This window comes from Sitophilus oryzae, unplaced genomic scaffold, assembly GCF_002938485.1.
Source record: "Sitophilus oryzae breed Bouriz unplaced genomic scaffold, Soryzae_2.0 scaffold_551_pilon_pilon, whole genome shotgun sequence".
Lineage (NCBI taxonomy): Eukaryota > Metazoa > Arthropoda > Insecta > Coleoptera > Curculionidae > Sitophilus > Sitophilus oryzae.
In genome coordinates this window covers 3,155,612-3,182,678 of record NW_022147142.1, presented here as the reverse complement: position 1 = coordinate 3,182,678, position 27,067 = coordinate 3,155,612, and the positions used below count along the sequence as shown (strand labels likewise).

Here is a 27,067-nt window from a genome sequence, read left to right as displayed (position 1 = left end):
CTTAACTAAAGGGGCTATGACATCCAGTTCGTAAATTTAGGACCTTTATTTTCAATAACTACTGTATTTTAACGCCTTCTTTAAAGCCCTCAAATTTTCAAAGTTATCAAGTTTTGTACGAATCCCATTTATGACGTAAATTTAATATTCATATTTTTGTTTTTTATCGTTTAACTAAAGCATTTTCTTATCTTAACTAAAGGGGCTATGATAAACAGGTCTTAAATTTAGGGCCTCTATTTTCAATAGCTACTGGATTTTAACGCCTTTTTTAAAGCCTTTAAATTTCAAGATTAGCAATTTTTAAACAAATCCCATTTATGATTTGATACTATTGTGATAAATAATTACAATAATGTTTTATCTCTTAATTAGAGCATTAGCTTATCTTAACTAAAGGGGCTATGATATCCAGTTATTAAATTTAGGGCCTCTATTTTCAATCGCTACTGTATTTTAACGCCTATTTTAAAGCCTATAAATTTCAAGATTATCAATTTTTAAACAATACAATATCAAAATAAACTGAACACCTGGTCCCATCAAGATTTTAGTACCTCTCAAAAAATGTATTCAGAATGATTTTAAAACACTTTTCTTGTTATAATGATAATTGTGTGTTACCGTAATGCTACAGAATAGATAAATAAAGATTAATATAAAGGTGAACAATGATTAAGTAAGATGAATTAACATAAGTTAAGATGAATAAATTAATATTTGTGGTAATTTTTTAAGTTTAATTTTTATATACAGAAATGATGATGTTATTTAAACTAACAACTACATTCGCAAATATATGAAGAATATGCCTCATGTTTACACATCAAAAGCGTCACTGCGATCGTGTAGACACATTTAAGTAAAAGAAAGTTTATAAGATCACTCAGTGTAGGTGTACTTACCGTCTATAGAGCCCTTGGACATGCGTTTCCCAGTATCAGAAAAAATACTGTCATCTGTAACTAAATGTAAATACAAGGTGCAACAAATTAAATTGTAGAAGGAGTACTAGAAGTATTGTTATATACATAGAATATAGAGAAGGGGTGGTACTACTAATTTAGTATATTTAGTGGGTACTGTAAGAATAGAATAGCTGTAGTGGTATAGAGGAAAACCTGTGTCATTTATTATAGAAGAATTTTTCAAAATATGATAAGAACAGCATTGAACAAAAGATTATTAGATGATAATAATTATTTTGAAAAATTCTTAAATTTTATTTATAAATACGGTTTAAAAGGGTACTATACTCAATTTATATTTTAGTATACATGCAGAATATTTAGGCTGGTTTTAAATTTAAATTCATTAGAATTTAAATAAAATCTTATTAAGATATTCAGTTTAAGAGATTATAAGATTAACCTGAAATTCGGGAATATTTTATTTCGACTGTGAATATGCACCTACATGCAATTAGCGATCTACATTTTACTTCATTATCCCGAACTAAAAGGTTAAAATATCTCGTTATAATTATAACAATTTTAATTGGAAAATCCAATTTAATTAATGAAATATCTATTATGAAGTCTGTATAGTGCTGATTGTTGGAGGTTATAGGTAATAATAGCTTTATATGGCTTTAACAATATGCGCATGTCACGTATAAGCAGTGGGGCACACGTGAGACGTGAGGATTTACCAAAATTTTTATGTATTTTTAAAATTAAAATCTAAAAAATACTATATAAATGATATACTTAAAAGCAGGTATTTGATTATGTAATTAATAATAAATTTATAATTTAGCTATATATTTTGTTAGAACACTGTAAAGAATAAAGGCACCTAATATATACAAACCAGATGTATATATTCAGTAAAATGCTGGGTTATCACTTATTTATTAAAAATTATTATTAACGAAAATTGTATATGATTAATTTCTATTGATGATGACTATTATCATCATCATCATCATAAACCAGCCTGAAGTGTCTACTGCTGGACGTAAGCCTTTCTCAAATCTTTCCACACCTCTGGATCCTGTACCACTTTCCAATTTCCGTTAATTCTCTTCAAGTCATCTGACCATCTTGTCGGAGGTCTGCCTCTGCTTCTTTTGGTCTTAAGATCTGAACTGGTACGATTTGACATGCAGATAAAATCGTTACGTATAGGGCCCCTTTAGGAGCAAAACGATATCGATCATTTCATATAGTCTAAGAGCTAGCAACGTTTTCGAGAAAGTATTTTAAGACGTCTGGCTCTTTGATATATCTTTTACTATGCTCTCTGGAACAGCATGCGGCCGGTCTGGCTGCCGATACCCATTGTGTTCAGTACTGCGCATCGGAAGAAGATCCTATATTTTTTATTAATTTAGTCCTATAAATTTTAGTATTGAATATAAATCGAACATGTCTCCATAGCGCAGTGCGTAGAGTTTCCGACCATGAACCGATGATTCAGAGTTCGAATCCAGGACAGGTCAATAACTTTTTTATTTTATTTTCGTTTATATTTTGATAGTAAAGTATTAAATAATTCGGATAATTAAAAAAAAACAAATATTTAATACTTTACTATTAGAATATAAACGAAAATAAAATAAAAGTCTTTGCCTTCACCCGGATTCGAACTCTGAATCATCGGTTCGTGGTCAGACACTCTACGCACTGCGCTATGGAGACATGTTCGATTTATATTCAATACTAGAATTTAAAGGACTAATAAAAATATAGGATCTTCTTTCAATGCGCAGTAGGGAATGCAACGTTTACCAGCAGCCAGACGGGCCGCATGCCGTTCTAGGGAGCATAGTAAAAGATATATCAAAGAGCTAGACATCTCAAAATACTTGTTTTCCGACGTTGCTAGCTCTCGTACTAATACTACAGTTTAGATTTTATAAAAGATAATTTCGTCAGCCTATAGTCTAGTACAGTTCTCGTCAAATCTGTGATCTGTGCAGTTAAAACTATTCAGTATGTAGAAAGATTCCAGATCACATCTCTTCTTTACGGTGAGCTTGTAGACGGTAAGAGGAAACCGGTTGGACAACTCAAAAGATACAAGGATATTTTCCAAGAAAACTTTAAGGGAATAAGCATGCAGAATCAATGAGAGAAAGCAGCGCACAATAGAACACAATGGAAAAGAATTGTAAACTCAGTTAACAACTTCCGTGTTTAATATCGATTTTTTTTTTCAGTTAACAACGTCAACCAAAGAGTAAAGAAGCAACAAAGTAATGAGATTTTTGAATGTCCGAAGTGCGGAAGAGAGATAACATCGAGTTTCGGGCTTTTCAGTCGCAGAAAAACTCATGAAAGAAAAGGCCTTGCGTAACCATATGATGCGTGTCAAGTACTCGTCAGCGAGTAATGGAGTAAGGAAGTAACTATTTATATAGTACATACAAATTTGTTTACAATTAAAAAATTTACAAAATAGAAAAAAATATATATCTTTTGAAATAAAAAGTGTTTTACTGTGTTCTTGTAAATATTTGTGATAATATACATTAATTAGTTGTTAATCGCATAATCAAATACCGCTTAATTAACTTGAACAAACATGCAGGCCAACTTTACATATCAAGAAGCGAAAAAAGAAACACAGGAAATTTTAAAAGAAAAAATAAGTGGTAAGCAAGCTTTGTCGAGGTTCGTGGTACTATTTACTCGTACCGTTCTTGTCCCGTCTCCATGGGAGACTGGTCTCCAGAATGGTGGGTTTTTTATGTTTCGTTCCCATTAGAGGAACAGTCTGACTAGCGAAACTGCCGCTGTAGTCGTCTGTTCCCGTGCTAGCTACGATTCGTTGCCAATGCAAATAACAGAAACAGAAAATGGACGTTATCCACTAAATTCGAAGAGAATTGTCTAAAGCCAATGTTACAATATGCAATTTAATCGACAACTGTGTAGAAGTTTAAGATTTATGTAGGCAACTACCATGAATTTTCATTTTGAAAAAAAAATATTTTTAGAAAAAAAATATAAAATAGGTGTCATAATTCTGTACATACTCTTTCGAAACTGAATTATTTAACGTAGGGTCAAGAGGTGTAAAAATGAGACACGCCATATGTCGGTAAAAAAATGAGCCATTCAAATAAAACTACTGAAATGTGTAACAATAATTGATAAAAGATCATCCCCATACTTTGTTTAATCTTACTCAAAAATAGCAGGAAAAATGTGTAAAGAAACCAAACATGTATACAGAAAAAGTTCTTTAAAAAGTTGGTTTACAGTAGACTAACTTTATTCTACCCAGATAAAGTATTTCATATTGATCAAAACTGTAGTTACTGAAATAGCTAATATTTAAAAAAAAATATTGTTTTAAAATTACCGGCAAAAAATTGGCAATTTGAAATTGAGAAATATTTAGTTTGTTAATATTTGTATGTTTCTACTTTTTTCTTTCACTCTTTCAGTGACACTATTAATATTTTAATGTCACTTATTAACAACATATTTTTCTTCATTTTTTATTTAATTTAATATAATATAATATAATTTTGGTATATTTTTACTTATGCACTCTAGTATCGTTATCATGAAAATACTTTTATAGATAAAATACTTTTGTATTTAAATGGTCGACAATAAGAAAAAACTAGAAGATTTCAAAAATCTCCCACTTTGACACCACTTGGCTCTATGCCTAGTGTAAATTACATTCACCCCCTTTTTTATACAATAATTTCTCTTCAAATGTTTTTGAATGTTCTGAACCGGTATACAATAATGTATTAATTAAAATAGATATCCGAAATAATATTCAATAATCTGATTACTCACAAATATATGCATTTCTATTTAAATAGTATGAAGTTTTTTAAAAAACATAGTACAATTTTGATATTTTTTAAGTTAATTGTAATTATTAATCATATACAGGGTGAGTTTCCTAAGATGTTCTTTGAGTCGCTTAAATGGAGAAATAATTGCAGTTTTGTGGGGTCATAAATATGCGCCTTTCAGATTTTTGAAGAAGTTTATGGCTTACTAGATATTTCGAAAAAAACATTTTTAATAAAAAGGTTTCTTATTCAGATAAAAGTTGTGGATAATCACATCCTTAATGAAATTGTGTTCTCCGTTTTTTTTTTCTAAAGCCTGTCATTATTGACATATGACACAAACATACGTTTTTTAAATGGAAACCATAGTTGGCTATGACTTCATAAAAAGCTCCATTTTTTAACTTTTCAGCGATATAAGCTATAATATGTTTCTTTCGAAAATTTCAATCGTCGTTGCTCTCAGAAATGTGCAGTTGTCACATCCAAACTCTAAATTAAAATAAACAAAAATTGTAAATATGAATTTTTCAAATGAAGAAAAGCGTTTAGGATTATTGGTTCACCTTTTCTTGGCCATACATTTTCGAAGACACGTTGACCGGTGAACATTACTTACGTTTTTAGAAAAGTTAAATTTAGATACTCGCGCATTAATAGAGTGGTTCCAACATTACTTTCATTATGACATGCCCCCACATAATGAAAGAAATGTTAAAAGTTATTTATATCATAATTATGCAAACTCAGGGATAGGAAGAGGTGGACCAATTGCATGGGCCTCCTCGATTACCTGACTTATCCATTTTAGATCTTTTTATGCGGTATGGTTAACAATAAGAGGAAGCGGTAACTCGAGGAAGCGGTACGAGAGAAGTTTATTACAGTCGACCGGCATTCATGTAATTCAGTTTTAAAACGATGCATTTTATGTACTCAAAATAATGGCGGATTTTTTGAACATTTGCCAAAATAACTTAAAGTGTATGTAGTAATACTAGTATTTTTAAGTTGTAGTTTGTGTAATGTAAATTGTAAAGAACGTTTAATAAATTATTCTGTGTTTTTATAAGTTATAAATCATAACAGAATAAGAATACCATGCCAACTAAGTAAAATTAGTCAAGAAAGATAAGAAGTGGCTATAACTCATGGCTAACTATGGTTTCCATTTAAAAAAAACATATGTTTGTGTCATATGTCAAAAATTACAGGCTTTAGAAAAAATCGGAGAACGCAAACCATAGAGAACAAGGTAGGAAACTCACCCTGTATAAAAAATGCATATAGTTAAGAGAATTTACCCCTTTTTGATTTAAAATATACCCAGTTTATATTCTGAATTTAAAACTTAAAAAAAAGTTTTTTTAATAAAATGATAATGTTGATGAAAAAAACATAAGTTTAAGAATATAAAATACCTTAATTTAAATTCATAAGATTGAAGAAAAAATAATATACAAATTTTCTTTCAATTATGCTTTGTATTTCTTTATCATATCGGTAAAAAAATAGATAATAATGTACATCAAAGAAAAAATAGATGAAATCAACATATACATGACATAATTAATTAACAAAAAATTAAAAAAAAATGTTTCTTACACTTTTTTCCAAAGCTCCAAATTTATTAAAAAATATCTACTGTTTTATATGACATTTACCTTCTTTGTAAATAATAAAATACAATACCATAAACAAAAAGCACCAAAGATTGGAAATTAAGATCGCTGTCATTTTATAAGTAAAATTATATGATTGAAAAAAAAAACGGCGTCCAGTTGGCTAAGAAATGATATTCTCCATATAATTTTACGTATAAAAAATGACTGCCATCTTTAGGTCTGTTCCCAGAAGAATCTCTGACTAGTCAGCGCGTTTCTTATTGGTTGAAATGCGTAGAAACCTGACTAACAATCAGGTTTCTACGTATTTTAACCAATGAGAAACGTGCTGACTAATCAGGGATTCTTCTGGGAACAGACCTTTTATATCCTAGCAACCGCTGACGCCAGTTTTTTTTCGATCATATTGTGTTATGGTGAATGTCATCAATGTTTCTTGCAATCATACGTTACCTATTTTGTTCAAAATTTATAATGCATATATACATATTCTTGTAAAATATTTACAGTGATAATGCAGACTAATTACTTCATTTTAGCGTCAACATTACGTAATTTATTTATTACGAAGGCACAGTTAAACTCTAAAGTCAAATGTTTATGTCAATGATTCTACTGAACATAGAGTTTATAAAAATAGAAATAACGATTATTAGAAAATAGAAAAACAAGAAATACCACATAGTCACAAATGATAAAAAGATTAAGAGTAGATTTACGTTAAATACCATTCATTACAGGCTTTTCTTTATGATTCCATTTAAAGTCATTAATAATTTGGGATTTTGACATTTTGAAATTGCTTTAAATATGTAGAAAATACAGGGTAGGTATACAGGGTAATTCATATTCAACCCCTACCAATGGAAGCTCTAAAACAATAGAAGATGTGAAGATGGTTAAAGTAAGGCAAAGTTATGTTATAATTATAGAGATCTGCTGGCCCTGAAAATGTTTCTACTTATTTAAGACACACCCTGTGTAATTAATATGGTATTTTTGGAATGGAAATTCTACGACAATTAGCAAAAATTATATAAACTTTATAAATAAATATTTTATTTTTTATTTTTAAATGTATGAAAAGATGTTCTACTATTGCTTGTATATTTTTCCAAAAAAATATTGAAGTTAAAATCTCAATTGGAAAACTTGATTAGAGTTTTTCGAAAACAACTTTATCTGTCATTGGTTTAAGATATTCTAAACGTAAATCGGCTCTTAAACTCTAAATAAGCAAAACAACAACCAGCCAATTCCAGCCAACGAAAATGGAACAGTGGATGGAACATAGAATCTGGGACAAGCTACCATATAATCTGCTCCATTAGATATTCCGGAGTTGTTTAGGTAAGACAGGAAATCGTTATAAGCGAACCGAAACTCGACTGAATAAAAAATATCCTGGAAATCTGCGGAACGCTTATAAATAACTTAAGAAGGCTGCCTTCGATCAAAAAAGAAAAAATAAAGATTCTCGGGAATTTTTATTCTTGAATGAACTTATCGGTCAGCACTTACTTTTTACTTTACGTCGTCTACTCTACGCTTTGAGATTTTTAATATCTGCAATTTTTGATCTATAGGTCCATATTATAGTTATATTATAGGTCATATTATATTTTATAAAATTATATAAGAATTCTTGCTTAATAATAATTCACTTAACTGCTGATATAGAAATTTAATTCTACGCTGTGTTTGTCATAATGTGGATCAACCTGCTTTCACTACCGGTTTCGGAGCCCTATTCCATCATCAGGTGAGCTTGGGTAGATCCACAAAATGACAACCACAACGCAGAGAAGTTAATTCCGACTTGTCGGAAAGTATCGGTTTAAGTCCCGAACGGGAGATAGCATTGGTAGCGTGCAATGGTAGTACTTTCGTACCACCGAGGCGCAACTATCGACAGTAGTAAAAAGATGGTAAAAGGCTTTTTTTCAGGCAAGCCAAATTATAAAATAGAAAACATATTTATTGCAGTATAGAAAAATTATAGTAAGTAAAGTAAGAATTCTTGCCACTTAACTTCTCTGCGCTGTGGTTGTCATTTTGTGGATCTACCCAAGCTCACCTGATGATGGAGTAAGACTCCGAAACTGGTAGTGAGAGCAGGTTGATCTACATTATGACAAACACAGCGTAGAATTAAATTTCTATATCAGCATTTAAGTGACAAGAATTCTTATATACTTTTATTATATACCTATACTGCAAGAATCATCAATATAATTTTAATTAGAAATTTGTTTTCTATATTATATTTTATTATAGTTATTACACTATTTTGATCTTGCATTAGATCAATAATTAAAATCTGTTTAATATTAATGTTTTTGCCCAACAACAGTTACGTCATGAGTAATTGAAACAGTTAAATGGAATTATTATATTTTAGTAATTCCCTAATATGAAAAAATCTCTCACACACACACACACACCTACACACCTACACACACACACACACACATTTTAAATAATTTGCTAGTCAATTTTGACAGGATTGGCTCTAAGTGATTTGGTGTATTTTAGGAAATTAATATTATTAATTTATTTTGCTGCTTTAACTTCAAAAAAGTTCTAATCTCAACTGTAATGTAAATTAGAAGAACTCAATATTAGAATAATAATAAAAGAAAGCCCACATTAAGCCCACATTTCCAAATGCAGAAAATAGAGATTTTGATTTGTTTCCAATAGAAATTAATATGTTACAAATTTTATTTATTTTTAATTTTTGCAGCTGAATATAGGTATACAGAGTGTCCCAGGCTGAGCATGCATTAGAAGTTTCTAGAGAACTACAATATCTAGGTATATCAGAGATTTTTTGCAATATGGCGGCACTTCCGGAAATACCGAAAGTCGACAACAACTTTCCTATTTTAAATGGCTACCCCCATTTTTATTACTTACTTAAATTCTCTGTAAAATTTTATGAATTTTGATATAAACACACTATATTTAACATTAACCGTTTTTTGAGAAAAAAGTATTTAACATTTTTGGAGGAAAAAACTCTGTATAGCGTAAACGACAAATTTAGTGATTACCACAGCCACTGTGGCATAAAGAGAAGATATGTGGCTATCTATTTCAAAAATTAATTTGATCAAATGTCATATAATATTGGCCGTAGCTGTCATGGAATTGAGTGATTAAAAAATTATCATAAATCATTTTTTTTAAATGGAAACCCACTTTTGTTATTTCACTAATTAAAAAGTTTTTTAATTCGCTATTTTTTGATTATACATGTTCCTATATCTAAAATAAATCGTTTTTAAGTTATTTAAGATTTAGTTTTAAAGCGTATTTTTTTCTTGATTTTATCTAGCTTCCTTTAACATTAAGTGTCAAACCATCAGACAATTTATTTCCTTCTGTCAAAAAACTAATTATTTGGATTTCATATATTATATATAATACTGGTAAAACTTTACAAAGTGTATTTATAAAAATATATATATATATCATATTTTAGTGATAGCTAATGGGCAATGACATGGCCAGATATAGTTATACATCGCGTGACCTTTAAAGTAATAAGCTACTGGTTAAAAAACAAAAAAATATAACCTTAAAAACTATATCTTAAATAACTTAAGAACGATTTTAGGTATAGGAATATGTATAATCAAAAAGTAACGAATTAGCAAACCTTTTCATTAGTGAAATAAAAATGTGGGTTTCCATTTTAAAAAAATGATTTATGATAATTTTTTAATCGCTGAATTCCATGACAGCTACGGTCAATATTATATGACACTCGAACAATTTAATTTTTGAAATAGATAGCCACATGTCTTCTCTTTATGTCACAGTGGCTGTGGTAATCACTAAATTTGTCCTTTACTCTATACAGATTTTTTTGACAGGCAGTTTTTTTCCTCCAAAAATTTTAAATATTGTCAAGGGGTATGCTGGTTGAGGACTATCTGAAGACATTTTTGTTGAGGCGCCATCTCTTAGCTAAGTAGAAAAGCGAATCAGGCGGGAATAGAATTTACCAGTAGGAGGTAGAAGGCTCTCCGAGAATTTTAGAAAGTTCGAGAAACAGTCAGTAGAGTATATAAAGCCCGCGCTCGACAGTTGGGCCAGTTTGAAGTTTGAAAATACCGCGTTTTAAATTGTGAATCGGACAATTTGGCGAAGGAATTTTATAAATAGTTAATGTTTGTTAAAATAACACAATTTATACTAAAATTGTGTGTAAATAGTGAGAAAAATAATTTCGTTAAGTATTTTATCGTGAGTTTAACCCACGTGAAGTGGACCCACGGAATCCGTAAAAATATTTTTTTTCTCTTAAAAATGGTTAATGTTAGGTATAGAGTGTTTGGTATCAAAATTCAAAAAATTTTACGGATAATTTAAGTATGTAATAAGAAATGGGGGTAGCCATTAAAAATATGCCAACTTACGGTATTTCCGTAAGTGCCGCCATATTGAAAATATTTTTAATCGAGAGATCTCGTTGTGAAACAGTGATGTGCAAAAAATCTCCGATCTAGATATTGTAGTTCTCCAGAAACTCCTAATGCACACTCAGCCTGGGACACCCTGTATATACTGTCACAGATAAGTAAAGTTCACAGATCTGCACAAATTCAAAAATCTAAGTAAACCCGGGTAAACAAACAAATAGTTACCTAGCAATCGTAGGTCAGTCAAAAATATTTCGTGGGTCAGTGTCTCACCCAAAGACTATAGGTTTGCCATCACTAATCTAGGGCAATAAATAAAATAAAAACATATATGATGGGGATTTTATCTGTGACACTGTATATCCTATAACCGATGGTAGATATAACTCATTTTACTATATTCTCAACATTTTAATCTATACTATAATTGCCTATATTTCCGTAATTTAATGGACATTCGGTAAAACTTTTTGAGATGAATAAAATAAAATAAATAATAATTGGTAAAAACCTTTGTTTATGTTATATCTTTGGATATAAAGTTTGTTCCATCGACTGTTCCATTTTCATAAATTGTATCGGAACACATAAAACAAGACCAAACAATTTTCACACACTAGAGAATCGAGTTTATTGTCACTTACGTGATGACTTGGCCGTAAAAGTTATAGGGCTGTCCCATTCCTCTCGATTTGATTTGGGATCGGTGTCCATCTCCTCATTTAATACTTCACTTATATAATCTATAAGAAAAAACAATGTAAGCTTTGACAAAAGAGAAATTACAAACAACTTTATTTATTAAAACTAAATTTTTAGTTATAAAAATCATACGTGAAGAATTGTAAGTAATAATACCGCATGTCATTAATAAACATAGGTAAAAATTTAGAATAAATAAAAAACTATATACAGAAAGTTTAAGCTTTTTGGTTTTTGGTTTAAGCTTTTTGGTAGCATTAAATAATTATAATCAAGTAGGAATTGTAAATTTGAGGTTTGGCTTTATTTAATGTCATTTAAATTGAATGTCAACAGTTTAGATAGGTGTGTTAAGATATTTTAAATATTTTTTTTCATCTTTTTTTTTTGTTCAGATGACGGGAGGAAATATACCTCTTGAAACGTTAAGTATTTTTGTCGGTTGGACAAATTTATTTTATTCGTGGTTCGGTGAACTATCCGGACACACAATCTTTGCATTTTGTATTTTTTTTTATCAAAAAGTAACCTTTTTTAGTAGTTGAAAAAATGGAGAATATGCGCGAAATTTTGGAAATATTTTAATTTAATTTTAGTAGTTTTTGACAAATATTTGACGTTATGGAAAATTTTAACACTTGATTTGGCATGACAGAGATAGTAGGAAAAGCAATGTTGTCAGTTTCACTAAATTTTCTTAAACATTTTTGTTTTTGTATTTTTATTATGAAAAAATAGCCATTTTTAATAATAATTTTAAATAAAAAATGCTCTAGATTTCAAAACACTTTTATTATATTTTAGGCCTTTATATTTGGGATCCATGTTACTTTAGGGCCCTTGAAATTAGCAAATTTGCTATAAAATGAAGTGTATATTCTAATGCTGTTTAGACAAAAATAAAGAACTTGAGTTGAGGAAAAATACAATTGTTGGCAAAATAAGAGAACATTTTTTTTCTAATCTCAAAAATATTCTCGCGATTCTGCAATATGCTCGCGCTTCTGCAACTGCACAGCGTGTTTTGATTGCTAGGGCTATAGCTATATAGATGGTAATTTAGCAAGTTTGTTAAACCAAAATATTAAAATTAAGAAAAAAACAAATGTGCGTTAAAGAAACAGAGAAAAACAAAACAAAAGACTCACTTTGTTGTTTTGATGCTTACAGCGTGTTTTGATTGCTAGAGTTATTACTAGCAATTGTCTCGCGGGCGTTAATTTAGCCAATGTGGTAAATTAAAGTAATATAGTTTGTATTAAAAAAATTAAATAAAAACATTTAAAACCCCATGACGTCATTATAACTAAAAAAAGTTGCATGAAATTCCCGATAATTAATTTAATTTAACGGTCTTTAAAGAACAAATACAAGTTTTAAAGAAAAGTGAGTTTGGAAAACAAATATACGACTATATTTTTATACGGGGAACCTAAATAAAAACTTCTAGAAACTTACTAACCATGAGAAAATTGTTTCGCTGTTCCGTTCTGCTGAAACTCCGGAAAACTCACATGATTTTGTTTTCCATCCTAGAATAAATTGTTGTATTTTAGTCAAATAAACATAAGTTTATAGTATTTTGTGCGATTAGAGATATAAAATGATTATATTATGAGAATAATAGTATATGATATACAGTAGGCAACAAAAGAGAGAGAAAAGTAGAAACAAACTTGGAAATAATTTTAGTAATTTTGAAATAAGACTTAAAAATTGGCTGTACAATAAATGACAGTATTTTTATAACGGGTGTTACATCATCGTTGGAAACATAAAAAATGCCATGCAAATTTTGGACTATCCAAATGTCAAAAACAAGTGGCTTTCCTTTGGATTTTATAGCCATTTTTTTATTATTTGGACTAAGTCGTAAATAAGCTTTTTAAAGTTAAAGGAAATTAATTTTGCATGTAATGCGAGTTTAGTATTTTCTATTTTCTTTATTAAATCGAGTTTAGTATTTTTCTATTTTCTTTATTTAATCGATAGATTTTTTTATGTCAAATTTAGCTGCAAAATTAGTCCACTATGTAATGATGACAATGAGTTTTTTAGAGAGTACAACTGGTTTTATAGAATAATATTTTTATGAAGTGTAATAAGTTCTGTGTATATGGTAAATACACACGCATATAAAACTTGAACATTTTTGAATAAGCCGATTTTAACTAATTTAAGAAATCTGCATCTATTTTTAAATTAAAACTGAGCAGGTAACAATGCAAAACCAGGCAAATTTCAACATGCGAGGTGTTAACCAATCTATTTACGACATCTCTGTAAAACCAAAAAGCGTGCGAATATTTGGACATTTCAAAATCTGCATGTTATTTCCTATATTCCCAACGACAATGCATCACCCGGTATATTTTTATATGTAGATTTATTTAAAATGCTGTATTGTTTATTATATTATCTTTTTAATATAATCTTGTTTTTTTAGCCTTTTTAGAGTAAAATTATACTTTATAATACAAGGAAAATCAATAATATCGTGTACTTGAAAATTCTGCATCTTTTGTTTCCCATTGTGTGTTACGTTATGATGTTTTTTTAGCAAATATGACACCTACCACACATATTCAACGTGTTGAAAAAGATGCTATTTGCGTTGCAGGTGTGTAGCTAAGCACTTGCCGTTTATTGAAAATACACAAAAGCTCAATATCATAGAGTAAAACATAAAATAAGCTTTAATTTTGATATATTTTTTTAAAAATCTATATTTACTTTATTTCTAATTATTAGCACCATAAAATGAAAATTTACATTAAATAAATTTGTAGTGTTTATATGAATATGGCACCATGTAGGTTACTAAGCTATAGTTCATACCAATTAAACTTTTAGTTACGTGATTAACCCAAGTAGCATCTATCTGACTTCGAACTAAATCTGACCTGAAGCGACGTCAGACTTTGTCCAAATTTAGGTCGAGTGCTGATGATACGACCGGTGACGTCGCTTTCCTATTTAAAAGCGACGTCGTTGGATCCGAGTCGGTAAATCCAACGATCTGTCGACGTACAAAATAACAACGTACCATTTTTATTAATTTCCCAACGTCGTTCCCACGACGTCAGCTTGCACGACGTACATATACTTGAACTAGCCCGACGTCTACCCGTTGTCCGAATAGGATACGTCTCACTGATAATCCCTAAAGTAACGCCCAATTATATTTTGTTGTATTTTATGTTCATATTTATAACCTAATTTACGTATCTCTATTTACGTCCGTAAATACAACCCATTAAGTAGCATTTGCGACCTAATGAACATCATGAACATAACCTAATAAAAAGTTTTTGTAAACAAACTTAATTGTTTTATTATGCCTAAAAAACACTAAAAAGGCATTTAGACATTCATCTACATTTTACAGAAAGAGGTCGAGGCTTTTGCAAAATAATAATAGTAATAGTGATGTCTTGCCTCCACCCATAAATGCTTTTTATCCGGAAGAGATGCTGCATTACACTGGTGCATCTTAATTTCATTTTTTAGCTCAGGAAACCAGCAGACTCCATCCCCCTCCCACATGTGAGGTTAGGCTTAAAAAAGTGGCTGTCCATTTTTTTTAAAGAGAAAACAAAAACTAAAATATAGTTGCACAAATCCACAAATCACTGATACGCAAAGTGAGGTTACGTGGCGTACGTTGGAATTATATACGTCATAATACGATTGCCGGTCGTCCGATTTGATGACTTCGGTTTGTGAGACGACTAATGTTGGAGACCCGGTCGGAATTGGTATATTGGTAGTTCATATTAAGTCGGACACAGAAATCCGCCATTCTTAACAAGTATCCGATTGTCAGCCATTTTAAAATGTTTTTAAAATTTATATTCACATTTCGATTTCTAGTAGAATAATATTGATAAGGTTGAGTTTGGGGGGAACCACAGTAGGTACACTTTTATGATTAAACCAGCTAGAAAATTTTAAAAAATGTTTTGCGAGTTACTTTTTTATAGATATTTTTATTTCATAAATCTACCTAATTTTAAAGGCGCTCGTTGTTTTCCGGAGTATTTTAATCAGATATATCAAAAAAGTGACTTCCGTTGACAAAACTGATGTCTGGATTAATGATTCAGAATTATTATAATATGAAATTAGATAGGCACATATAGTTATATTCGAGGAGTGATTATGAATCCATTTGTAATTAGGTAGTTTGGTTAGGTTTTTATGTATTCTTGGTAGCGAATATGAAAACAAACGTAACGTAAGTGCTTAGCGACGAATTTTAAGTGACTAAAATCCAACGTAATATGACGTTGGTAATTGGTAGAATTACATTCCCTATTAGGTCAGATACCGACGTCGAGGCGACCCGAACCTGTATTCCCCATTTAGGTGCAAATAAGGGTCGTCAGGCGGTCGAACCGACGTTGGTACCCGACGTCGGGTTTATTAAACGCGACGTATACCCGACGTTAGATAACGTCCAAATGCTACTTGGGAAGCTTGGCCGGCACAGCGTTGCCCATTTTTAAATATTTTATTCTAATCAAAATATATATTAGGAAACAAAAATAAATTAATTATAAATATATAAACAGTTATTATTTACATCAAGAAAACTCACCTCCTTAACACCACTTAAGGAATATAAAGGGCGATTACTACCGCTTTCCCTTTCAAAATATTCTAATAAGTTTGCGATGGTTTTAATCTATCTTGTACCACTTCACATTAAAGAGGTTCTAAAAAGAACAACGTTCGACTGCAAGGTCCGCTAGTAAAATTTTTTAAGCTTAAAGTATCACAACACAATTCATTTAAACCAAAAACTTGTAATACAAAACGAAAGTGTCAACACGAATGACAGTGTCATATCATAAATAAATAAATGTAGCAACCTTGATATATTTTAGAGTAGATATACCACCTGAATCCCCACGGGGAAATTAAAATTCCGGTTAGTCAGTCCGGCGCCGAATACGTCCATGGTTAGCAACAGTGAATTTAAAAATCGCGTACTCGATTACGTAACTAAAAGTTTAATTGGTATCCCCTATATAAGAGAAGTTTATCTTATAATTTTAAAATAACTTTTCTTCTTATACACATTAATGCGATGAAGTCCAAAATCGACGCTGCTGACAAAGATATGAAAGAAAGTTTTATATAAATGTGGCATGGTTTATAAAGGTGCATATTCTAAAAATATTTTGTTATATGTACCTACCCAAAAAAGCGCCCAAAAAAAATAATAATAAAGTTGTAAGTTTTTTTTTAAATTGCAACCTTCATTTCTGTACAGAATTCGGTTCAGCATATAGTACACTATTTTTGTTTGAATTACTGTGCTGTGTTCTCATCCTATTTCATATTTGCTAAAACTTTGGTTGCCTAATTATATGCCTAAAAACTGTAAAAACCTGGACTGTACTTTATTATATTAATACTTATCTATATTTTCCTAAACGCCAAGATTACCAGAATAAATCCGTGAAGGAAGACTAATATTATCTTATACAGAGCATTTTTAGGACGTGGCCAATATTGCAAAAATTTATGATGTTAATTAAATTTCATGTAGATCATTTTCATTTTAGAGTTTTCTATAAGATAATGTGAGTTTTCTTTTGCCGAGGTTTTTTTATACTTGGTGTTTTGGAAAATATATCTAAGTATCAATAAGTTATATTCACTTTCAAAAGTTTTAACCACTTTTCGGATATACTGTTTTTAACAAAAGCTTTTGGTAAAGAAGAAATAAAATAAGATATAGCATTTACAGTTAGGTTACATCGCATAGTGCTTGAAATAAAACTAATGTTTAACTATACGCTGAACTCAATTCGATACAGAAAAACAGATGTTTAAATTAAAAAAAAATACTAGTTTATCATTAATTTTTTTGAACACCCCCTATAAAACGATATATTTTAGGATATTCACCTTTATAGACCAGGCAACATTTACATAAAACATTTTTCAGAACTTTGTCAAAAACAACGATAAATAGACTTCCTCGTACTAATGTATGGGCCATCCTGAATAGTATAATTCCCTATATTGCTTACTAAACAGTTTTTGCAAATTAATTTTTTATCAATCGTTTAATTTTTTTGATGCTAACACGGTTAGTGAAACCTGCTTCTAAAGTTTAAATAAGAGTTTTAGTGAATTGTGGCAGATTTACATAATTTTTTGTAGTACCACGACAACCTATTTATACCCAGCCTGTCGATTTACAATAATTTTTATGAAAATAGATACAATACCTATGTAGAGATTCTTTTAAGTCTATTTTAAGATCTGTAACAAGCCGGTTTCTGAGCTCCATTGAAAAAGAAGACCAGCTGGTAGTAAGTAAGCTGTAGTAACACTAATGATTTTAACTAAATTGTATTTTCGAAAATGCATCAGAGTGCTCTCTGCGAACCTATTGTTTAATTTTATTCTGAACTACAATAAAACTATAAAATATTTTCTGGTGTGTTCTTTTTTTATGTTTTACCCTATTACCTTTGCAAGACCACTGGAACTCGGTTTTCCTGTTTCTAATCTTCCAGGCACTTCAAGGAAATTCTACATCACAATACAACTTATGTAATATTAAATAAAAAAGCTTATAAATTTACCTGAATATTTGTGGTCAAAACGTAATGTTCATACCTTGTTCATTTTTTTGCTGTGTCTCTTATGGCTGTGATGGTGCTTCTTGTCAGCGACCAATCTCCTCATGTTAAAGTGCATCCTGTAGTTCACTTGAGTTGAGAGATCTCTGTCGTTCACAGCATGTCTACTGTAGCTTAGTCTTCGATGCTAAAAATTAAATTATATTTTTGTCGAAATTATTTATACTATACAGGTTGCTACAAATTCGAGGTACGAGCATTGGTATCTCGGTAACCGTAATAGATACAAATATGGTTAAATTGGGGCAAAGGTGCTCTTTGGAATGTTCACCAAAATGCCAAAAAAGTTTTCAAGGATTGCTGAGTTTTTTGGAAAATCAATTTTATTTTTTCCTCTCTTTACTTTTTAGAAAATCAAACTAATTGCATATTCTCATAGCCATTTAGTCAACTTAATTTTTTTAAATAAGGCCCTGCATTTTTTATTTCAGGTTTTGAAAGAACTCGGTCTCCTGACCACAATGATATGCCACACTTAATATTATTTTGCTTTAGACATTTGAACACAATTTATTTAAACTATTTTCAAGCTGTTTTTTTTAAATATGATTTTATCCATTTACAGTTTTCCTTTTGTAAAATTTTCTAGATACGCCTGTGTTCTGCAATGTCCATATATATTTTATTTGTAAATTTGTGACGTAATTTTTTTTTGGAATTGATTTGTATTGTATGACATTTTTTGTATTATTTGTATATTTGTTTTTGTTGGATTTTTGTACAATAAAGCGTTGTTTTTTTTTATTTATATAATCTATACTAATATATAAAATCCTTAAGTGACTGACACACTGATTAATCACGATCCTGCTCAAACCACTCAACGTAAGAAGCTCAATTTTAGCAAACGATTCTAAGGTGTAAAGATTCGATAAGAAGGGATTTTTCGAAATTCCAGTTCCAAGGGGGTGAAACCACCCCTCAAATATTACAATATTTTTTTATTTAAAAACCGGTCATGTTTCTGAAAAAATGCCTAAACACGTATATTTTATTTTGTTTTTTTACATATTTTAAGATATTTTAAAAATGTATACAGGGTGTTTCGAAAAATCTGGTCATTGATTAATCAGGATCCTGCTTAAAGCGCTTGACGTAAAAAGCTGATTTTTGGAAAACGGATTGACTTTAGGGTGTAAAAGTTCGATACGAAGGGATTTTTTGAAGCTCGAATTCTAAGGGGGTGAAACCACCCCTCAGATACTATAATATTTTTTATTTAAAAACCGGTTCGGAAAAGCTCTTAAACACGTATATTTTATTTTGTTGTTTTACATATTTTAAGATTTTTAAAAATGTATACAGGATGTTTGATAAAATATGACCATCAAGTAATCACGATTCTGCTTAAATTGACGTTTAAGGCTGATATTGACGTTTAAGGCTGATTTAATCAACGTTTAAAGCTGATTTTTGGCAAACGGATTGACTGCGGGGTGGTCAATAAGGTGGGGATCAAAAAGATCATTTAGAAAGCGGACGTTTGTTAATAATAAAAACCTTTTAGACGTATGTTCTAATGACCAATAATTTATTATATTAAACATTAAGTTTTAAACCATAAAAAAGGACCTTGAAAAAAGTCTGGGATTTTCACCTATGGAAGAACAAAAAAGACGTCAGCGATTGCTATGAAACGAAGATCGCCGACATTTAATATATAAAATTATAAGGGGAATGTGTCATCGATCGTCATTTCCGAGTATTTTTTCACTCAATATAGTTTTATACAGGTACGGAGAAAACATTTTATTCTTCAAACCAATTAAAAGATATTTAGACATTACAAGTAGGAGTTGATATTAGGGAATGCAATCCCGCAAATGCTGGATCCTGCAAATGCGGGATCCCTCTGAGATTTCGCGGGATCGAAGTTGCGGGATTTATCGTGCGGATCCGCGGGATTGACACATTACTACTGGGTAACCGAATTGATCTCGATCAAGGTCAAACCCCTTCATTCCCGGGCCGACGCTCGGAACCCGGGGGACCCGTTTAACTAGTACTTGTGGACAATTTCGCCAAATAAACTGCCGGACATAATTACCGGGACAAGCAAAATTTTAGGGTAAATTTAAAGTTGAATATCTGTTGTACTAAAAAAGATTTTGGGATTCGGTTTGGACCAGGTTTTAGATGCATCTATTGTGATTAAGATGCTATGTGGTTTTCGAAAATATATTTAGCAAACTCTCGTATACAGGGTGTTTTATAAGAGAGAGTAAAAAATTTGGTCAAGAATCTTTTTTACCGCAAATTTACGAGTTTTAAAAAATCGAAATTTTTACCAAGTATGACTAATCTGTATTGAAATTAGAAAAAACAATTTGATCGGTTTTTATTTTTTTTTGTTTTAAGGAAAATTGACTTTTTTTCGAAAAATAAGCATTTTTAGTCATATATATAAAGTGGTACAAAAAGCTTTGTACATTATGCATATGCCAAAAAATTATTGATAAAGAGTGTATCTAAAAGCAGATAACACAAGTTAAAAAAAAAACTTCAACATCAGAATAATATTTTTATTTATAAAATAAGTAGATAAATTATAATGTGGTTAAATGGAAAAGTGGTCAATAAGATCTGTTCAAAGAGCTAGAAATAAAATTGAATGAAAGATAATTTTGTACAATAGGGATGGTGGTAACCCTTTCGCACATGTAGAGCATTAGAAACTAGTTTGTAGAAGTTGATTTATTTATAATAACTACGATTAATATGATGCATATTATTAGATCGTACACTGAGATTTTAAATTCACAATAAAAAAAAATTAAAAAAAAATATCTTTAAATTGCTGACCTGGATATTATTTATTTAAATCTATCAGTTAGCTCGATTTTCCTAATTCAATGTTAATTAGCGCTGATCAATATTGTTGCGATGAATATAATCAAATTAAATAATTTAAAAAACCAGAGTCGGACTTGAAATTATTTTAAATAATAATTAGATTTGTTGTTGTTAAGGTACCCAAAACAAAAAAAAAGTATAAAGTGTAGCACATCATTCTACTCCGGAGACCGAATTCTTTCAGAACCTGAAATAAAAAATGTATATTACGGTTTCCGAGATACCAAAGCTCGTACCTCGAATTTGTAACACCCTTCATATAATAATAGAAATAAATAATTTATTACTATTATTATTTATTAATTACCACAGAAACGCCAAAAAATTAACTATATTTTCATGTTTTTTTTTTTAATTTTCTCTAAAACGGTATGGAAATTTGGAGAAGTATAAACGGGATTGACCGTTTTAGAACAAGCAATTTTTTTATGAAGAATGCATTTTTCTGAAAATGCCAATAATAAAAAAGTTTTTCCTCTTGTAAAGATAATACGGGGACATGATGTAGAAACAATGTGAAAATCAACAAAATTTTATCATTGTTTCTACGTAACCAATTTCTTTTATCTTCTGATTCAATTCATTAAAGAAATGAGTTCAAGGTAGCATAACCATTTATCTTCTTTTTTTCTCCTTCTAAAAATAGGTATATACACATAAAACACATAAAATATCAGAGGTTTGCTTTTTTATGGACAAAATAAATGAGCTCGGAGAAGAATTACTAACTACCTCAGTCTCGACGTTATTTGACCTTAATCAATTTGTTACAGATATTGTTACTGTTTTTTTTAATTATAATAAATAAAATATTTCCTTCCGGAATTTTGCACTTTTTATATTACAGTAAAAAATATAATTAATAACGATATACTGTTATTCAAAACTTTTTTTTATATTTTAATTTAAGTCAATTTTTCTCATAAATATTTATCATAGTATTAAAAAATATTAATTTTTTCACAACTCAAACTATACAATTAAGTATATTTAATAACATTAAAAAATAAAAATACACTGTAAATTTATGATTATGGATGGAAATAAATATACAGGGTGCTCCATTTAAAAAAAAAACGAAGAAAAATTATTTTATATTTTAGATAGTTTGGCATAGACTTTTGAACATCCTGTATGATTTATAAGCACCATATTTATAGCAAAGTAAATATAGACTATCTAAAGTTAATACCCAAGGCTGAAAAATATATATGTTTTATTTATTTATTAATATCTCTGAAACTATCGAAATATATTTCCTCATATCTTAGGATTATGTAAAGTGATCTGAAAGGAAGCCAAAAATGTAATAATATACAGGGTGTTCCATTTAAAAAAAAATCATCCCTATCCACTCACACTTTTTTGACCCATCTTATAGAGGTAAAATATTTTCCTGAATGAATGATATCTTAATACATACTTTAGGTTTGCACTTAAACAAAATTCCCAAGTTTTTTATTCTAGGAGCTACAGATGCCCGACGCATTATTGCCGTACCCTATATTAGAAATTAGGGAACATGGATTAGGGACTATGGATTAGTTTAGTAGTTTAAAAACTTATTAATGTTCATATTACGTACCCTTCTATAAGGCTTAACTAGTTCTTCTGCTAACAAGTGATGGATCTTGGCATCTGTGAGGTCTTTCTTAGACGGATTATATTCTAATTCCTGCATATCTATGTTCCACGTGCTCGAATCTATCTGGCTCAAGCTAGAACTGAATATAGAGAAGTTTAATAAAAATGCCTGTACTTCAATATGTAGAATTTAATATGTGCGGTGAAAAAATCTTGATCGTGCGATATTTTACTTTTATTTGTGCATAATACATAACATGGTGTGCAAAATTACAAATAGATTTAAATTTTGTCAGTTGACTGTATCTGACTGTTACAGTGAAAGTCGGAAATCCACTAAATGCTGACAATCACTAGAAAATGCTAACAATTACGCATGGGGCTAGTGAATATCGTATTTTAAAGAAATTTGTCGACATTCACTAGTTTCACTCAAAAAGTTCAGTTTATAAAAGTTCAACATTATTCTATTAAACAATAGGAAAAGCGCTGGTGGAAGTTGGAACAAATAAAATCTTTAAATACATTGAATCACCTCCATATTTAAGATGCTGCTCATCTAAATATAAAAAGAAAACGATAACAAAACAGAAGCATCAACATCAGCATATTTACTTTTATACCGTATGATCGAAAAAAAAACGGCGTCCAGTTGGCTTGGAAATGACGATCGAGAACATTCCCCAAATAATTTTACATAAAAAATGACAGCGATGTTCATTTCATAGCCATCGCTGACGCCGTTTTTTCGATCATACGGTACTTAACTGCAAAAACAATAAAGCGTCTAACTTCTACGGGGTAAATGACTATCAATCGACACGAAGTTGTACAAATGATTTTTGACTGTTTTAGTTTCAACCTTTTTTTTAATTTTTATACAAATTTGATTACTACGAATGTTTTCATTTTAAAATTGAATATCTCATTTTAAATTTTCAATCAGCAGCTGTATCCATAGGCATGCAAGGTGATGATAGCATAGTAAACTCTGTTAACAGCGACAACCGAAAAGTAAAGAGGCATCAAAGCTATGAGATTTTTGAATATCCGGAGTCCTGATGATAGGGGAAAATCCTAACAAATTAGTTAGGCAGGGATGTGTCTTAGCGCATTTGCTATTCAACATATTCATGGCAGCGCTCACCATAACACTGGACAGAAAATTGCAAGAAAGAGGAATGGGCATTAGATATAGATACGATGGCATGGCGGTCTGTTCAACATAAAAAGACTCAGCGCAAAAACACGTACAAAATTCATCACAGAACTTCAATACGCTGATAACTGCGCTCTAGTTGCAAAAACATTACAGCAATAATTACAAGCAATGTAAATATACCTGTGCATACAAGGCTTTGGGGCTTTAAGCTAAACATCGATAAAATTAAAATTATGTGCTCTCATCCCGGAAGATCAAAACAATGCTATAAAAATCGGAGAAGAACTATTGGAATATGTAGCGGAATTCAATTTTCTCGGCAGTTTGATTTCGGAAACGCTTCGTCACGTTGTTACGTATGTAAGATGCAAGAAAACCGCCTACTAAAATCTCCTCTTTACGGTGAGCTTGTAGACGGTAAGAGGAAACCTTTGAAAAGGCGAACAACTCAGAAGATATAAGGATATTTTACTTATTATTTTAGAAAACTTAAAGGGGATAAGCATGCAGAATCAGTGCGAAGAAGCAGCGCACATAAGAATGCAATGGAGAAGGATTGTAACCTCAGTTTTACAATCCTACTACCAATGGAGAAGGATTGTTAACCTCAGTAAGGAGGCAACAAAGCAATGAGATTTTTGAATGTCCGGAGTGCGGAAGAAACATCACGTATCAGGCTTTTCAGTCACAGAAAAGCTCATGAAATGAAATGCCTTGCAAAACTAATGGCAGTAGCGGCAGTGGTGTTATCGATAAGCTTTTATTCCGTATATTATGTTACCGACACCGGCTAGACAAGCGAATGTAAATGGTAGCATTCATTGATAATCTCCAGCGAACGCTAGCATTCTCTAATAAAACTTTGTTTCAAAATTATTTACTGAACTTTTACTGACGTGGTGTGGCAAGTCAATGAATGTAACTGTTACTAAGTAGTAAATATTTTTACTTACTAGTAAACATTTGCTAATTTTCGACTTTTACTCTAACATATTTATTATCAAATATAGAGATAAATAATAGAATATATTAGAATTCTTGTGCCATTAATATATGAAACAGTCCTGACTATTTTGAAGTAAATATCTGTTTCATTAAATAAATATTGTTAATTTAAGTTAGATGTTAACAAAATTAAGGGTTGTATATCTACTACCTATATTACTGTTATAAAACATATATATTATTTTTTAGACCCTGATAAACAGAGTTCAGAGAATATTATTTTACTTTTATTGATTTAAAGTTGTTTTTAGTACTTAAAATTAAATATTTACAGAAAGTATAAATATATTAAATATAAATTCTAATATAAAGCGTTGCCACAAACTGTGACATTACCTGCAATCAAACCCTCATGCACTAACTACTGGTAACATAATCCAAAAATAATTAGTTTTATGTTGACAATTTACAAAAAACACATTTAAACACTGTAACTTTATAATTAAATTTAATATTAGTATACTACATTTTAATGCAAATGTTTTTTTTTAATTGGACAATATTTTGAAAGTATTTGGTTGGCATCTCCAATGATAACTATGAAATTATAGGGACGATTATGGTTATTATGGACGATTGTCTTTACAAGAGGAAAAGGTTTTTCAATATTGACATTTTCAGAAAAATGCATTCTTCCTAAAAATTTTTGCTTGTTCAAAAATGGTTAATCCCGTTTAAACTACTTCTAATTTCCATACCGTTTTGAGAAAATTAAAAAAAATGAAAATGTAGTTGAATTTTTTCCTAAAAATCCTAAAAATCAAAACGCATTTCTATGGTAATATAATTTCGTTTTTATTTTTTGATATATTATTATTGACAGAATCTAAATTAACATCATATTTTTTTGTGTTTTAAAATGTTAAAGAAGCACAACATTTATTTAGTTCAATGCTACGGAAAAGGTGAGTTACCGGAAAATGTGATACTTTAACATCATCAAAAAAATATGACGCTTATGAAAATTAATTATAACGATCTATAGTCTATAAAATGAATAACTTTGAATTTTGACCGTTATTCTTTACCAACATGGCAAATATAAAATCCCTCTGTCAAAAAATTTACTGATATTCTTTTAATTGAGTGCCTGAACGAATCAGATAGGTAACTCTTTTTACTTTCGTGAAATAGAAAAGGAAAATTATAAAACAAGTGACAGTTCTTCCTCTTCTTGCAAAAATCAACACGAAATAATTGTCAAAAGTAAAATGTCATCAGCTTTTGACATTTCTAAATATCAGACCAATGCCGTCTCTAATGAACAGCCTCGGAGCGAGATTTATGACGTCACGCTAGTTGGATACTACGGATTAATAAATATGCTGTAGAATACATGGAAAACATAATTATTCCTCGTATTTTTGGTTTGTATTTAAAAATAATAATAATAATACTTATATGTAATAATTTACATATAAAATTACAGCGATCTTTATTTCGTAGCCATCGCTGACGCCTTTTGTCTGTGATATTGTATTATCTGCAAATATAATTTTTCGAACATTGATACTTGCAAAATATACATATAAATTTTGTGAATGCAAATAATAATACATCACTATTAGTAGATATTGAATGTTTTTTGTTAAATTTGATCGATTTTCAAACCCCAAAATTTAAAATATATTTTACATTTTACCCATTATCTTATGTACCTATTCATGATTTGTATATTGTAAAACATTTGCTGCATTTGTATGGTTCATAGTTAATTTGCCAAAGTATTTATTACTACTTACTTATTACTACTTACTACTTATTACTATTACTCTTACTATAAATAGGTATATATATATAGTATTTATTAACTGTATATTATGTATATTTCATGTAGACTATATCATTTTTAAAATACAAACCAAAAATAGGAGGAAGAATTGTGATTTCCATGTTTTCTACAACATATTTATTAATCCGTAGTATCTAACTAGCGTGACGTCGCAAATCTCGCTCCGAGACTGTTCTATTAGAGACGGCATTGCGTCAGCATGGCCGCAAGTTGCTAACCTAATAAAATTAACACTAGAAAAGCCCACGGGAACTGTCAAATTCAAAGTTATTCGTTTCACAGACTATATCATAGAATGAAATCGAAATTATGTTACTATAGAAACACCTTTAATTTTTGGTTATATTCATGTTTTTTTTTTAATTTTCTCTAAAACGGTATGGAAATTTCGAAAAGTCTAAATGGGATTAACCTTTTAGAACAAGCAAAATTTTTTATGAAGAATGCATTTTTCTCAAAATGTCAATAATAAAAAAGTATTTCCTCT

The 27,067-nt window shown here is 30.1% G+C and overlaps 1 protein-coding gene across 7 annotated transcripts in view; it reads right to left on the bottom strand.

Annotated features, from left to right (window-relative positions):
* Nucleotides 1-27,067, bottom strand: part of LOC115887091 (sodium/hydrogen exchanger 3) — a 146,089-nt gene that overhangs the window by 8,759 nt on the left and 110,263 nt on the right. For 4 of the 7 annotated variants that reach the window (XM_030906414.1, XM_030906416.1, XM_030906415.1 and 1 more), the window contains exons 10-14: nucleotides 22,623-22,761; nucleotides 18,162-18,311; nucleotides 12,985-13,054; nucleotides 11,465-11,563; nucleotides 906-965 (exon numbers count right to left, since the gene is read on the bottom strand). In XM_030906414.1, the coding sequence (XP_030762274.1) occupies nucleotides 906-965; nucleotides 11,465-11,563; nucleotides 12,985-13,054; nucleotides 18,162-18,311; nucleotides 22,623-22,761 (518 nt within the window). Of the gene's footprint in view, nucleotides 1-905; nucleotides 966-11,464; nucleotides 11,564-12,984; nucleotides 13,055-18,011; nucleotides 18,075-18,161; nucleotides 18,312-22,622; nucleotides 22,762-27,067 lie in introns of all 7 variants that reach the window. The other 3 variants (XM_030906411.1, XM_030906412.1, XM_030906413.1) reach the window with 1 other exon arrangement.